We start from the raw sequence: 17339 nt of genomic DNA, 5'->3' as shown, positions 1-17339 counted from the left end.
CAGCAATGAACAATTTAATTAAGAAAAAAATCAGGGTGCAAATCATGAAAAATGTCTCATTTTACTTTTCCCCTACTTTTTACAGAACTTGAAGGTCTCCTCACAGACTAATTTCCTGTCTCGAGCATGGTGGTTCCCCATCTTTTATTTTTTCGAGAAAAACGTGCAAGGCTCAATTCCTTGCTGCTTCTCCTGGCCACTCTCCTGGCCTCCTGGCTGCTTTAAATCATCTTGCAAGAAGTATTCACGGGTGCAGAAGATCGGTGAAGATAACGAGAAATCTACCTGAGGAGCAAAAACAAAGGCATCAGCTCTTATACCAAAAGAGTTATCGCTGTAACCAAAGGTATAGTTTTGTGGTTTTTTTGGTTTTGTTTTTTTTTTTTTTTTTTTTTTTTTTTTTACTTTAAGGAGAACTGCCTGGTACATGAAGAAGCGGACCAAATTTTGTGCAAATGATTAGAAAGATGAACGAAGTATTTCCCTTTGACTGGTTTTGTATTATCCTGAGAAAGTTATATTTTCCTGCGGCTCTTCATTCATTGGTGACAAGCCCTCCAACTGGGATTTTACTAATGAGCTTGTTAAAGAGGTGCCAAAGAACATATTACTCCTTTCCTCAGTCTCTCTCCACTAAAGCTCTCTACTTCAGAGTTTTTTCAGGATTTTTTTTTTCTTTCCCTCCAAGGTCAAAAGAATTTGTTAATGTTTTAAATAAAAATATCTGGATGTATACAGCTACTGTGTAAATAGAATCACCTAATGTGGAGCGTGGTTTTTAGCAGTCGGCTGATCAGCGAGGGCCGAGACCCACGGGCTGACTGAACGTGGGGTGAACCTTGTTTCTGCCCTGTCGCGGGAAGGTCAGGGTCAGGTCTGGGAACGTGCACTGCTGCTACCACCCAATGTACTACGTATCACTTTGACTTTATTTTTTTTTAACTGATAATTGTATAATTTAAAAAAAGAAGGTGAACTAATATAAAAGTGTTTGACACACCCCACAGATTTTACACATGTGTAAATATCTCATTTTAAGGTCTCTATGACAGATACACAGGAACCATGGGGCTGCTTCTAACTAGGGGTCCTGGGGCACACCCTTCTCTGCTCTCTGCCTCGTCAGTTTGCACCTGTACCCCCAGGGCAGTCGACAGTATGGCACAGGCTGAAAATACATGTGTGTGTGTGAACTGACGCTCGTGCCCTTTGGGCAACAAGCCTATGTTTGGCTCCCAGGTCACTCCCTGTGTAAAGTCTGTTTTCATGCTTCTAATTGGAACTCAGAAATACAATTGATCACATTTCACCAAAAACCATTTTTTCCTAGTTACATTCTGCTTTATGGAAAAACCAAGACGGAGTCTAAAAGTTTAATACACCCTTGCCTTTTAGCAAGAGCCTCAGCTTCTTATACACTGGTCCTAAGGACACATACTGCAATTGGGTAAGTTTACGTTGACCCTGAAATTTCACCACGGTGCTGCACTATAATCTGGGGTTGGAATCAGTCTGTTAGGTGGTTATAGCTGCTCAGTAAAGGGAGATAATTGTTTCTAAAGTTCTTTCAGGTGATGCAAAAAAAAAAGATGGATTTTTAAAAATCCGATCAGATTTAGTGCATTGTTTAATGCTGTTGAATCTTTTGGATAATTCTTGGCTTAATTTCTTTGGACTTCTAGTAACCTTAGAAAACTTTTAAGGTTACGAAACCATCAACACTATAGTCTGAGGGTGGAGACGCCAGTGAGGGTGGAAGGGAAGCAGTTATGTTTATACTGAAGGTGAAAATTTCCCTCTACTTCGAATGAAAAAAAATCCCCAAATTTGTCATTATAAACGAGTCAGCCTTAGTTTGGTACACAAAATTGACCTTTAAATTGTTTGAGAGAAGCACAATACAAATCTGTTCAGAAGGGTCATTATCCTCTGGTGCTAAAATTCTCCGTCTATGTTTTCAGTGTGGCTCTTTGTGTGTAAAAGAAACACTAAAGCTTGAATTCAAAGGCAGGGGAAAAGACGCTAATCTGGTTATTTAAAACAAGGATTGAAGCCCTAAGTATCCTTGGCAGGCTTTGAAATGCAAGAAGTTTTTCCAGTATTTATTATTAAGTAAACCAATAAGATATGTTTCCTATTGGTTTATATAGCTTGCCTGATGGGTTTAGCTATAATTCTACCTATTTTTTGCTTATTTTCATTTATTAAATATCGACACGTGATAGAACAATGTGTTCTGCTTAACAACATTGATTTTTAAATTCGGCTGCTTCTGAGGCAAAGTATCTGACCCTGAAACCTGGGTTTTGCTCTCCTAACAGTGGCATTTTCCTTGAGCCTCTAATGCAAATAAAACAACCTGATATACCTTATCCCACTGCATCTTGAATAACTTATCTTCTTCAAATTAAGTAAGAAAAGGGGTTCAAGATTTTAGAGTCACGGTGTATTGATTGTTGGAGATCCTTGAAAGCAGTATAAATCTTGCATTTTAGTCAAGTAATTAAGTTGTGTTTTATAAATAATACCATCACCTTTTAAAGAACTTTAAAAACATCTATGACCCCATGTGTGGATACTACTGCTCCGATGTTCTTTATACATACATGTCTAACAAATGCTGTGGAAGCATGTGGTATGAAAATAAGGGTGGAAATATCAAAGTTTCAAATGAGGAAATAAGAGAAATAAGGAAACCTATTTATATTTAGGAAAGCAAACTTGAGGTTCAACCCATCGTGCCACTTGGGATATAAAACATAAATAATTACTAGACTTACTGTGATGATCATTTCACAATATATGAAAATAATAAATCATTATGTTGTACACCTAAAATTAATAGAATGCTATCTGTCAATTATACCTTGATTTAAAAAAACAACAAACAATTACAAGCTTGCCTTCTGAAGGAGTAAATGTTTGGAGCTCCTTTGCTTTGCTAATTAGGATACTAGACCTTCTCCATTCCCCTTGTTTTTGTAAACCAGTGCTCCTGTTCAAAGCTTTTTCTATGATTTACTTCTCTGTGCAATATCTATAATACATAATTTCTATAATTGATGCCACATTTTTTTCTAAATTCTTTCGAATGGAAATGAATTCCTTTCAGATTCCAATTTTTGAGCTCTTCTGCTAGCTCTGAAAATAGAAAGCATTCTTCCTCACCTAAATCCATCCAATGTAATTTTGAATTTGCTGTTTAATTGACTGGCATCTTGGGAAACAAGTTTTGCTATGGCAGGAGGGCTGTGGTGGATGAGTGAACCGGAGTTTCTTCTCTAGGTTTATGGGTGACATTGCATAAGGGTCTTTGCTGTAGAGCAGTGCCCCCTTGTGGAAATATGCTATATGACTTAGAATGCAAACTTGGCACTTTTTAAAGTGTATTTGCAAGTTTTTAAAAGGCATTTGTGTTTGTATTATTTTTGCCAATAACCTGAAAGCATCACACAAAAGAAATTATTTCAAATGTATTTTAAACTTTTCCCAGAGGGAAGATGTGCTTAGATCACAAGAGGTCGCACTTCTACTCTTTAATCCACTTGATGAAAGAAAATTTGCAGACCCTTTTTTACCTCTCACTATCACAATCATTAATGTCTCCTTTTGTAACTACCTATACTTTGTTTACTTTGAAACGCCAAGTTGGCTGTCTTTCTTATGTTTCTGTTTTTTTTTTTTTAACATGGCAGAACTCATACGGTTTCTTTTTAAATTGAAGGTTCACATCTTGTTCCTTGAATATTTTGAACATTTCTTTTAAAATTCTTTTATATTATTGTTTTTGTTTTGCACTGTAAAACTAATTAAAAATTTAAGCCGGTCTTAACACACTCACTTCTGTAGTGTAAGGAAGTGTAAGAAGGAATTCTTAATAAATGAGTTTACATGTTTAAATCAAGCATATTATAAATTAATATGTCATGTGTTGAAGGCTTTTCTATTTGTATGTATAAAGGGTCCTGTTTTGTTTTTTAATGTTTATCGTGTTGCAATAATTTAATTCCTTTGACTTACTTGCTTAAAAATATTTCTTCTATTAAGAAGTGCTCTTTGGAGTTCCCGTTGTGGCTCGGTGGTTAATGAACCCTACTAGTATCCATAAGGATGTGGGTTCGATTCCCTGGCCTTGCTCAGCGGGTTGAGGATCCGGCGTTGCCATGAGCTGTGGTGTAGGTCGCAGATGTGGCTCGGATCTGGCATCGCTGTGGCTGTGGTGTGGACCAGTGGCTATAGCTCCGATTCGACCCCAACCTGGGAACCTCCGTGTGCCGCGGGTGCGGCCCTAAAAAGACAAAAGACAAAAAAAAAAAAAAAAGTGCTCTTGACGTCAGTACCTAAACACTGAAAATCATGTCAAAAGGTACCCAAAGATAAATTTTTGTACAGATACATACCTTATAAGTTCTGGTTTATTTTATTGCTCATTAATCTAACTATGCTGTGTTCCAAATAAATCATAAATGAGAATAGTTCTTTATTATAGAATTATTTAAAACTATCCTTTAAAAGAAAAGGAAGAAACTATAAACATATAAGCTAATCTAGTTGCCAAGTTGGAGTTAATTATTTAATTTACCTCCTATGCAATGATTAATGCTGCAAAATGTATGGCTATGTTATAGTATATTCACAAAAGAAATATTATAAGGTTTGAGAGGTAGCCAATTGCATTCTTTGGGAAATTTACTGTACTGTTTCAATGTGTTAAGTGCCTTGTTGTAAAGGAAAATTTTAAGTCTAGAATTCATTATTTTCTTGACATATATTTTTCATTATGATATATACTGTATATTATTATAGTCGTTTTATTAAATGCTTCGTTTTAATTACATATGTAAATTTCAGAAGCTCTTTTCTCCTACCCACCAGTACCTTAATCATTGGTCTATCATATGGGATTCGAATTCAGGTTCTTTTTTTACAAAGAGGAAATTCTCTTAGTTTAGAAATATGCTGTCCATGTTTGTGCTTTTGTGTTTGTAAAAACATTTCTGGAGGAATTTAGGAGTGAAACTATAGTTTGTACTTCAAAAATGCCATTTTACATTTACATTTTAAGTGCCTAATTGTTAGTTAAAACTGATTTATGTTTCTATTCTAAAGAGTATGTCAACATGGTTTCTAATCTTTGTCTTTGCTTTAAAAAAAGATAAAAAGCAAGAGCCTATACTTTGTATTTACCCAATAAACCACCATGACATCAAGTCTTTTCAAAGTTAGTATTACTGTTTCTTTCCATTTAAAAAATTGTTTTCTTGAAAGACTTTTTTTTTTTTTTTTTTGTCTTTTTAAGGCCACACCCGAGGCATATGGAGGTTCCCTGCCAGGCTGGGGTCGAATCAGAGCTGTAGCCGCTGGCCTACGCCACAGGCACAGCAACGCAGGATCCAGGATTCAAGCCGCGTTTGCAACCTCCTCCACCACAGCTCACAGCAATGCCAGATCCTTAAGCCACAGAGCGAGGTCAGGGATTGAACTTTCATCCTCATAGATGCCAGTCAGACTTGTTTCTGCTGAGCCATGATGGGAACTCCATGAAAGACTTTTTAAAATTAGTTTTAAGTAGTTATTAAAACCACAAGAGGGTTATTCTTCAAGCACTAGTTTTTAAATAAGCTGAGAACCTTCAATTGATGGAACCTTAAATAAGCTGCAGCATGTTATTTTTCCTGCCTTTGGATTTAAGGTGTAGGATGGACTAGGAGTCTGGGGTTAATAGATGCAACCTATTGCATTTGGTGTTGATAAGCAATGAGATCCTGCTGTATAGCACAGGGAACTATATCTAGTCACTTGTGATAGAACATGATGGAGGATAATGTGAGAAAAAGAATGTATATATATGTGTGACTGGATCACTTTGCTGTACAGTAGAAAACTGACAGAACACTGTAAACCAACTCTAATGGAAAAAAATAAAAATCACTAAAAAAAAATTTTTTTTAAATTCACAATATGAGGTCGTTCATGGAGAACGATAAAATCAGTCACACGTTCCATGATTCTCTCATTGTTCACAGAAAGACGAGAATCATTACATCAAGGAAAGCAGAGTCCCTTAGTTCTGAAAGAAGTATCATCTTTCTCCTTCACAAAGGGGGCACCAGGGTAATGCCCACAATAAGACTTTAGGAGACTTTAGTAGTCACGCAACAGACAATGGCAGTAAGCTGTTCTTGGACCCCTGATACAAGGCTAAGGCATGATCTTCAAAGACAAGTTTAGTGAAAGCAACTCAGTGGAATGAAGAGACAAGGATAAGATAATATGGTTCCAAGATCAAGTGGTAGAGAACCCACTTGGATTATCTGGAAATGATAGAGTATAGTTCACAGTAGTCTTTCTGCTACCTCTACCCAGGCCTTGGACAAAAAGCTTGTCCCATCCTACTGTCTGAAATGTTGGCAAGATGATTCTGCTGACCAGAGCCTCAGGGACCACCCATGGTTATACAAGGAACTGATGTGATGCTTCACAAACCTTAATGTCTAACATTTCCTTTCCTTCTCATAAAATACATAAGAGTATCAGAAGCGTAAGACCAGATTAGTCACTGATACAAGTTACAACAGTAGTGGATTTTGCACCACTGTGTTCCTATCAATGCGTATTTAATTCATACCTGGCAGGTGTAATGAGGCATCACATTTTACCGTGTGTATGCTTGACATGCACTCTTGAATCTTCACAAAACCCCACCAGGTAGACAAGGAAAGAGTCGGTGACCTGTTTTTGTGAGATGAAAGAGCTCAAAAGTGTTAGAGCTGGAACCTGAATTTCTTCTCTGTTTTGCTGTCTCCCTGTCATAGTTTTGTTGTTGTTGTCGTTTCTTGTTTTTTAGGGGAGTTTATTCCCTTATCAGACAATTGATTTGTTAAGAGAGAAACTGGCCCTTGGAACAGGTCCTTTGTCACATGCTGCTGATTTTTCTTGTTGAAACAATACATTGTAGGGAAAGAAGAGTCAGTGCTTCTAGTGCAAAATGGCTTTGAAAGTAAAAGAATCCCTAAGCATTTGAGCACAAATTTGTTAGAATAAAGCGAACTCATTGCAAGTATCATTTGCAATTATGCACTTCAGCCTAACATGGATTAACAAGGGGGACACCAAAATGCATGAGGCTTTCCCTCTAAATGCGACTCCCTCCCACGGGGATTATTCTCAAGGGAATGTCAAAAGGAGGAGAGAAACAATGGCTTGCTTTCAGGGCACAGCAAAGCTCTGAGGAAATGGAACAGAGTCTTGGGAGCCATTATAGTCTGGGTTGATTCTGAGCTCCCCAAAGGACCAAAGTGTAGCCACAGGATTTTGGGGTCCTAGCATGACCTGGCGAGTTCTCTGTGCTAAAAATCCATCCAGCATGTGTGCTTGCTTCTGGCCAAGTTTCAGCGCACACTTTACTTCAGTTTTTATATCCAAGCATTTCGTCTCTTTTTCTTCTCAAGTTCCTTAAATGATGTGTTTATTGGGGTTTAAAAAAAAAAAAAAGCCACTCCCTTTAAGAAGTGACTGTGGATTAGGCACTGCTGGTTGGCTTCCTTTTGTTTAACAGCAAGTGGATCTCAAGTGCCCTTTTCACAACTGAAGGAACTCAGACTTGGAGGGGTAAATATGGGGCAAGGAGCCCAACTGATCAGCACACCGACCACAACCCCAGAAGTGCCAGAGCCCACGCTTTTGCCAGGGCCCCAGTGTGGTGGAAGAATCACCCCACGTGCGAGGATTGAAGGAGAGGAAGAATCGCCTCTTCCAGAAATCTTTTGACAGCCAGGTTTTGTGTTGAGAGCAAAGTTAAGGAGTGCTTGAGTTTGAGCCTGTAAGACGCAGTGCCCCCCATTCAGCAGATTTCCTGTCTCCACGTTAACTCTGGTCCCTTCGTCTATAAATCCATTCTTACCCGATTTCTAGCCTCATGCTCTGTAACCCATGTGTGGTGAAGGGCCAAACCCAGTTGCCCCATAACCCCTCTCCTTTCTTGACACCCCTGCCTTTGACCAAAGGCAAGGCCCCTGGGCCTGCGAGGAGCCCCCACAGCACACACCCCAGGTCCCCAGGCACGTGGGTCTGTGCAGGGAGGAAATGATGCTTTCGAACGTATTTTGTACGACATCCAGTCAGCTCCCCAGTCCCTGGTTTGAAGGCAATGTTTACATTTGACACCGGGGGAAAGACATTTCCACGCTGTCCTATTCGGTTGAGGCTGCTGTGACAAAACATCATTAGGGAGATGGCTTCAGCAGCAAACACTTACTTCTCAGAGTTCTGGAGGGTGGGAAGTCCGAGACCAGGTGCCCGCGTGGTGGGGTCTCAGGTGAGGGCCCTCTGCCTGCTTTCCTCCTCTGGGCAACATTCTGGGCGTAAGAGCTCTAGAGTCTTTCTCGTCTTCTAAGGACACTGGTCTCATCACCCTGGTGACCTCATCGAGACCTGATTACCTCCCAAAGGTCACACCTTCTAGTACCATCCTATTGCGGGTTAGGGTTTCAACATGGATTTATGGGGGTGGGGGCATAGAGTCCATAACACCTGGCTTTTTTGGTTTTCTACACATAACATCTTTTTAAAGCAACGTGCACTTCACAGTGTGAAGACTCAAGCTGTTGTTGCTGAAACTCCACCTCTGCCACCAGTGCCGAGTAGAAACACGGAGACAGAGTTTTGGGTGAAGAAGAAAAAAATAGCCTTATTGCTTTGCCAGGTCAAGGAGGCCACAGCAGGCTAATGCCTTAAAGACTGTGCCTTGCTAACCGCCCCCCCACCCCCCGCAGCCATAACATTGGGAAGAACTGCAGAGTTTTATAGAAAAAAGGAACAAAACAGGTTTTCAGATAGGAATCAGGCTTGGGGCAGACATGCATTCTTCTTTCTTGAGGGGAATCTTAGTCATCAAAGCTGGAGTCAGGTGGTCTTGGCAGGATCCTGGTGGTGGTCTTCTGGGTTGTTGCCTAGAATAATAGTACTTGCGAAAAGTGCATGCTGATCAGAGATTAGAACAAACCAGGAAAGTTCCTGAAAAACATCATCTGCTAATCATTTTTAACCCACAGGCAATTGTGCTCAGAGTGCCTAATCCTTAGCTATGGGTGATGTGTTTAGGGTGCAGTTAAGGCAGGGAGAAGGACAGGAAGGACTCTGAGCTGTTCAGTTTGAAAGTGTTCATTTCTCCAAGGAATATAACTTTTGAGTGTATAAGATGCCTGTATTACTATGTGTATCCCTTGAGAGGGAACCAGAATCCTGCCCCAAGCCTGTACTTTTGTTCCTTGACTATTTGTTTTCCTCCTCCCTTGTCTTTGCATCCCCTCTCTTCCCTGATCAGCAACTGTCAGAACCTGTTCCTTGGAACTCAGGGAAGGCTATGGAGGCTGAATGAGGCCCATTTCCTAAGAACAGGAATGGGGGACACGGAAAGGTTTTTGTACCCCCCAATGGGGCCCGACTCGGTTTAACTCTCTTGCTGATCTGTGAGCACTGTCTGTGCAGGGCCCTTTCCCACTGCTTCAGCAAATGGCACCCTCTGTCCTGGTCAGGCTGTGCTCACCCCTGTCCTCTGTACTGCACCGATGTCTTACCACAGATGCCGGGGCCGTACAGGGGACAGCCTCCCAGCCTACCTCGTGTCTACTGCGTCCACTGAAGGAGGTCATGTAGCATGGTGGCCCTGCGCCCTCTGGGTTTGAAGCTGTTCTTCCAGTACTGGCTGATGTGGAAGCCTTGAAACAAGGTGCCTAATTTCTGTTTGCCTCCGTTTCCATCTGGAAATAATGGTGCAAATGATAATGGCCCAGGTCTCACAGAAGTGTTGGGAAGACTAAATGAAAGACGTTGTTATAAGATACACATTCAATAAGTATTAGCCAAATTCAGCTACCAAATATTTTAGGTACCATAGTTCTAGCTCTGAAGTTATTCATGGGTATCCAGATCTTGCTTGTTCTCAAAGTTCAGCTGACGTCTCCCCTCCTGAAATCCTTGCCATCCTTCTCTGAATCTGAATTCCTCCCCAAAAGACACATACAAACCAATTGTCAAAATGTGAGATACACTCACTGCTTTAAGGTTTTAAAAATATGTCTCATTTCCATACCCAATTAAAGCTCCTTAAGAGAAAGAATTGTGTTGTTACTCATTCCAGTGCTTAATAAAGTTACCACATACAGCAAATATTTGTTGAGTGAGTTTTTTTAAAATACTGTTTTGTTTGAAATATTAACAGAATTTGAGGGTTCAATAAAAAGGAAATTGCCCATCATGCCACCAAATAATTTGCCTTAAAATACTTGAAGCACTGGAGTTCCCACTGTGGCTCCGCAGGTTAAGAATCTGACTAGTGGGAGTTCCCATCCTGGAGCAGTGGTTAACGAATCCGACTAGGAACCATGAGGTTGCGGGTTCGGTCCCTGCCCTTGCTTAGGGGGTTAACGATCCGGCGTTGCCGTGAGCTGTGGTGTAGGTTGCAGACGAGGCTCGGATCCCGCGTTACTGTGGCTCTGGTGTAGGCCTGTGGCTACAGCTCCGATTCGACCCCTAGCCAGGGAACCTCCATATGCCCCGAGAGCGGCCCAAGCAATAGCAAAAAGACAAAAAAAAAAAAAAAAAAAAAAAGAATCTGACTAGTATCCATGAGGTTGTAGGTTCAATCCCTGGTCTCACTTGCTGGGTTAGAGGATCCAGCATTGTGGCAAGCTGCGGTGTAGGTCACAGACATGGCTCAGACCAGGTGGTGTTGTAGCTGTGGCATAGGCTGGCAGCTGCAGCTCTGATTCAATCCCTGGCCTGAGAACTTCCATATGCCACAGGTTCAGCCCTAAAAAGAGAAAAATAAATAAATAAATAAAAATTTAAGGATAAATAATAAAATAATTGAAGCACTTACCAAACAATCAGATGTTTATAACTTGAAAGTATTTCAGTAGCTATCCTATTATATGTATTTCATGGAGTTCCCATCGTGGCTCAGTGGTTAACAAATCCAACTAGGAACCATGAGGTTGCGGGTTTGATCCCTGGCCTTGCTCAGTGGGTTAAGGATCAGGTGTTGCCATGAGCTGTGGTGTAGGTTGCAGACACGGCTCCGATCCCGCGTTGCTGTGGCTGTGGGATAGGCTGGCAGCTACAGCTCCCATTAGACCCTAGCCTGGGAACCTCCATATGCCACGGGTGTGGCCCTAGAAAAGACAAAAGACGAATGAAATAAATATATGTATTTTGTGATATTCTGGACAAAAATATGGATTGAAAAATAATAGCTGAAGTGGAAAATCAAACCAAGTTCCTTTACCCTTTATTTTACTAAATCATTATGTGTGTCCTTTTTTTTCTTTTTCCGGCCACACCTGTGGCATGCAGAAGTTCCCAGGCCAGGGATCGAGCCTGAGCCACAGCAGTAACAATGCCAAGTCCTTAACTGCTGGGCCACTAGGGAACTCCTGTCTGTTCTTTCTATAGAATGAGAGTCAAGAAAGCTACTGCCAGTGTCATGGTGAGGATTACAGTGTGTAGTAAAGCACTTAATACTACCTGACTTGTTAATAGGCAATAAAGTTGAATCATAAAGTCATGGGGTTTTGTAACTTTATAATTTTATTACCAGGAATTTTAGAATTTTTAAACTGTAAAAAAATGTAAGAACTTTCTATTTAATACAAGATACATGGGTTTGTCCTGCTGTACAAGATTCTGGATTTCAGTTAAAAACAATGTCAGGTATTTAAGCTTGTGTTTCCAAAAGTTCACATGCTGCCTTTCTTCCCCACGTTAATTGTTTAGCTGTATCTTTCCAGAAACATGCAGAAAAGTGAGTGATGAGTTGCTAGTGTGGAAATACGTTTTCCTAATGAAAAAGGACAATTCGTTCAATAAGGTAAACTCACCCTGACCCTACTGTCCTTGACCTTGGGACTAAGAGTGATTATTTTATCCCAGTCATAAGTAGCTGTAGCTGGACAGTGAGGTTATATGTCTATTACAATGTTGAACTATCAACAGTGGTACTAGATTTCACCAGTAACTAATCTAGTGAACTGATTTTTAAATAACCTGCCTGTATATTGGGGTGAACACCAGAGTTTGGGCAAGCCCCAAAGGGTCTTGACATTAAATTATGTCAAAGAGAGTTAAAATCCAAAGCAGAAAAAGTTATTAAAGCCTGTTGTTTCACTACACAACAGCCTTCCCAGAGAAATGATGAGAAATCTGTTGTGAGAGTTATTTAAAATGAATTGTCCAGACAGAAAAATTCACAAAAATATGGGGATTAGCCCATACACTCTTAACCAATGGGCCAGGGAAGAAGTCACAAGGGGATTTCTAGCCAGAATATAGGCAAGAAAAAGAAGGAAACAGCATCCAGATTGGAAAGGGAGAAGTATAATTAGCTCTTTTCAAAAATGATACGACCTTGTATGTAGAAAACCCCAGGGTTCCACGAACTGTTGGTTCACATAAATGAATTCAGCAAATTTGCAGAACACAAAGTCAGCAGGCAAGAATCAGTCTCATCTTGATGGCCAATGGGCACATGAAAAAAATGCTCAACATCACTATTAGAGAATTGCAAATCAAAACCACAGTGAGGTACCAGAGTTCCTGTTGTGGCTCAACTAGTATCCATGAGGATGCGGGTTCAGTCCCTGGCATCACTCAGTGGGTTAAGGATCCAGAGTTGCTGGTGTAGGTCACAAACTTGGCTCAGATCTGGTGTTGCTGTGGCTGTGGCTATGGCATAGGCTGGCAGCTGTAGCTCTGATTTGACCCCTAGCCTGGGAACTTCCACATGATGCAGGTGCAGCCAGGTAGGAAGGAGGGAGGGAAGAAAGAAAAAAAAAAAAGGAGAAAGACAAATACTGTGTGATATCACTTCTATGTGGAATCCAAAATATGGCACAGATGAACCTACCTACAAAACAGAAACAGACTCACAGACATGGACAGCAGATTTGTTGGGAGAGGGGGAGGGAGTGGGATGGACTAGGAGTTTGGGGTTAATAGATGCAAACTATTACAATATAGCCAAATAGTCCAGAAGAGCCAAAACAAATAGTTTGGCTAATGATTTGCTATTGTTTTGGTCCCTTGGGATTTCATTTGCCCTTTTGGGTGAGCTTTTCTATTTCTGTAAAAAAAAAAAAAAAACGTCATTGGGATTTTTTCTTTTTTCTTTTTTTTTTTTTTTTTTTTTTGTCTTTTTTGTCTTTTTTGCATTTTCTAGAGCTTTTCCCATGGCATATGGAAGTTCCCAGGCTAGGGGTCTAATCAGAGCTGTAGCCACCAGCCTACGCCACAGCCACAGCCACACCAGATCTGAGCTGCGTCTGCAACCCACACCACAGCTCACGGCAATGCCAGATCCTTAACCCACTGAGCAAGGCCAGGGATTGAACCTGCAACCTAGTCGGATTCATTAACCACTGAGCCGCGACGGAAAATCCACACCATTGGGATTTTAATAGGGATTGCATTGAATCTGTAGACTGCTCTGGGTAGTATTACCACTTATGCCACAGCCACAGCAACACAGGATCCGAGCCACGTCTGCGACCTACACCACAGCTCATGACAACACCTGATCCTTAACCCACTGAGCAAGACCAGGGATGGAGCTGGAAACCTCATGGTTCCTAGTCAAATTGTTTCCTCTGCACCACGACGAGAACTCCTCACCTGATTTTTGACAAAGATGCCAAGACCGTTTACCTTTCGCCATTCACCTGGGGGAAAAGACAGTGTTTTCAAAAACCAGTGCTGGGAAAACTGGGTCTTCACCTGCAGAAGAATAAAACTGGACCTTTAGCATATACCACACACAAAAATGAACTTGAAAAATAAGCCTAAATTTAAGGACTAAAATTACAAAACTCTTGAACAGAACATAAGTGAAAGTATTCGCGACCTTTGATTTAGACGATGGCTGTTGCTTCAGCATGACACCAAAAGCACAGGCAATAAAAGAAAAAATAGATAAATTGGACTTAAATTAAAAAACCATTGTGCATCAGAGAATATCAAGCGAGTGCGGAGTTCCCGTCGTGGCGCAGCAGAAACGAATCCAACTAGGAACCATGAGGTTTCGAGTTCGATCCCTGGCCTCGCTCAGTGGGTTAAGGATCTGGCATTGCCGTGAGCTGTGGTGTAGGCTGCAGATGCAGCTCAGATCCTGCGTTGCTGTTGCTGTGGCTGTGGTGTAGGCCAGCAGCTGTAGCTCCCTCCAATTTGACCCCTAGTCTGGGAACCTCCATATGCCGCAGGTGGGGCCCTAAAAAGACAAAAAAAAAAAAAAAAAACAAGAATATCAAGAGAGTGAAAAGATAATGACAAAATGGGAGAGAATATCTGCAAATTGTATATCTGATAAGGAATTAGTATCCAGAATATAAAAAATTATACAAGTCAGGAGTTCCTGTCTTGGCGCAGTGGTTAACGAATCCGACTAGGAACCATGAGGTTGCGGGTTCAATCCCTGGCCTTGCTCAGTGAGTTAAGGATCTGGTGTTGCTGTGAGCTGTAGTGTAGGTCACAGACACAGCTCGGATCCCGCGTTGCTGTGGCTCTGGCATAGGCCAGTGGCTACAGCTCCGATTAGACCCCTAGCCTGGGAACCTCCACATGCCATGCGGGAGCGGCCCTAGAAAAGGCAAAAAGACAAAAAAAAAAAAAAAAAAAAAAAAATCTACAAGTCGAAAACAACAGAACAAGCCAGTTCACAAATAGGCAAAGGATTTAAACAGACCTTTCTCTAAAGAATATATACAAATGGCACATGTATACAATGTGCCCATGAAAAGAAGCTCAAGAGTCATTAGATAAATATAAATCAAAACCACAAAGAGACACCACTTCATACCCACTAGGATAGTGATTATGAAAAGAATTAACAATTGTCAGTGAGGATATAGAGAAATTGGAACCCTCATTGTTTGTAGGAATGTAAAAACTGGTACAGCTCCTACAGAAAAATTTGATAGCTCCTCACAAAGTTGAACCTGGGGTTAGTATATGATTTGGCAATTCCACCCCTCGACATGCACCTGTAAGTATTGAAAGCAGGGACTCGATCAGATATTTGTACACCAGTGTTCCTCACAGCCCTATTCACAATAGCCCAAAGTGGAAACAACCCAAGTGTCCATCAATGGAAGAATGGATAAACAAAACCTAGTACGTATATTCAAATGGCCCCCGAATTATGTTGGTTCCGTTTAAGATTTTTTTTGACTTTATGGTGGTACAAAGTGATACGCTTTCAGCATAAACTGTACATTGAATTTTGATCTTTTCCTGGTTCTAGCGACATGCATCATGATACTTGTGGTGAAGCTGGGCCGCAACAGCCACAGCCCCCAGTCAGCCCACACCATCACAGGGGTAAACTGTGGATACGCTTACATTCAAGATCCAGACGACTGTTCTGTTTCTCACCTGCAGTCAGTATTCAACAGATTATATGAGATATTCAACACCTTATTATAAAGCAGGCTTTGTGCTAGATGGCTTCACCAACATGTTCTGAGCATGTTTCACCTAGGTTAAGCCGAGCTAAGAAATTTGGCAGGTAAAGTGGATTAAGTGCATCTTCAACTTAGGATATTTTCAATTTAGGATGACTATATCGAGATGAAACTCCACCATAAATACAGGAAGATCTATACAATAGAGTATTACTCAGCCATGAAAAGGAAGGAAATTCTGACATGTGCTACGACAAGGATGAATCTTTTAAACATTATGCTAAGTAACATAAGCCAGACACGAAAGAACAAATGTTGTATGGCTCTGCTCACATGAGGTATCTAGAATAGGCAATTCAGAGAGAAAGTAGAACAGAAGTTACCCAGGGGTGGGGGAGGTAGGGAGTTATTGTGTAATGGGTACAGAGTTTCCAACTGGAATGATGAAAAATTCTGTTTGGAATGATGAGAAAATTCTGATAATAGTGGTCATACAACATTGTGAATGTACTTAGTGCCACCAAATTGTACACTGAAAATGGTTAAAATAGTTAATTTTATTTTTGTAAAGTTTACCGAAATAAATAAAACATGAGCTCCCCATATTTATTCCTACACGATTTTAATAGAAAGGAACTGTAAATACCTAGATCCTTATTAACTGAGGGTTTGGAAAATAAATTGTGACATATCTGTATGGATTTTTTAATAGTCTGGGTTTCACTTCTGCCCCTCTACAGAGTAGCCAAAATGATTCTAATAAAACACAAGCCAGATGATACTTCGTTAAATGAAAAGAGCCGGTTAGTGAACCAAAAGCATCATATGATGCCACCAGCAGGGTGGGGTGGTGTACAGAGATCTGTGTAAATATATAAGAAACCCCAGAGGAGATAACACCACTCTTTTAACAGAAGTTATCTCCAAAAGATAGAAAAACAAAATATGTGTGTGCGCGTGTGTGTGTGTGTGTGTGTGTGTGTCTGAGTGTGAGGGCATGGGAGTGTATCTTGCCCTATGGAGCAATAACCTAATACCAATTCTATTTCTTGATCTCATCCTACTGAAAAAATCGAAGATGTCTATATCACATACATACCTAGTAGAAAAATAATTGAAAATAGCCTGTGTTAACAACAGGATGTTGGTCAGCTGAATTTTGACACATTCCTAAACACTGGACTAGATTTTTAAAAATTCAGGAAGTCAGCAAATAATGCCCTGTAGAATAAGTCCAGCTGCTTATCTTTTTTTATATAAATATAATTTTATTGACATATAGCCATGCCCACTTATTTACATGTTGTCTACAGCTACTCTTCTGCTCCCATGACGCAGCTGAATAGTTGTGACAGAGACCTCATTGCCTGCAAAGCTGAAAATATTTACTGTTTGGCCCTTCATAGAAAAATATTGCTAACCCCCGGACTACAACGTAGTAATTAAAAATGACTTTGGGGATAATAACATGGAAAATGTTAATATCTATTTATTTGCCTATTTATTAAACATGCAAGCATTATAAATAAAAATATTTATAAAGATCTAAAATGCCATAGATATATAGAGAAAAAGACCGGAAGGATACATACAGAAATACTATAAATTACCTCTGAGCAAGTTCTCACTGTGGCTCAGTGGAAACAAATCTGACTAGTATCCTTGAGGACGCAGGTTTGATCCCTGGCCTCGCTCAGTGGGTTAAGGTTCCAGCATTGCCGTGAGCTATGGTGTCGATGGAAGATGCAGCTGGGATCTGGTGTGGCTGTGGCCTAGGCCAGCAGCTACAGCTCCTATTCGACCCCTAGCCTGGGACCTTCCACAAGACAAAAAAATTTAAAAAATTAATTACCTTTGAGTGGAAAAAATTAAAAAGGGGATTAATAT

The 17339-nt window shown here is 40.5% G+C and overlaps 1 protein-coding gene across 8 annotated transcripts in view; it reads left to right on the top strand.

Annotated features, from left to right (window-relative positions):
• Positions 1 to 5225, top strand: part of SGMS2 (sphingomyelin synthase 2) — a 93221-nt gene extending 87996 nt beyond the window's left edge. For 4 of the 8 annotated variants that reach the window (XM_021101691.1, XM_021101689.1, XM_013978980.2 and 1 more), the window contains one exon: positions 86 to 5225. In XM_021101691.1, the coding sequence (XP_020957350.1) occupies positions 86 to 289 (204 nt within the window). In that variant the 3' untranslated portion in view covers positions 290 to 5225. The remainder of the gene's footprint in view (positions 1 to 85) is intronic. The other 4 variants (XM_013978974.2, XM_013978971.2, XM_013978972.2 and 1 more) reach the window with 1 other exon arrangement.

This window comes from Sus scrofa, chromosome 8 (assembly GCF_000003025.6).
Source record: "Sus scrofa isolate TJ Tabasco breed Duroc chromosome 8, Sscrofa11.1, whole genome shotgun sequence".
Lineage (NCBI taxonomy): Eukaryota > Metazoa > Chordata > Mammalia > Artiodactyla > Suidae > Sus > Sus scrofa.
Note: the sequence above shows the minus strand (reverse complement) of the source record. Positions and strands in the feature narration are given on the sequence as shown.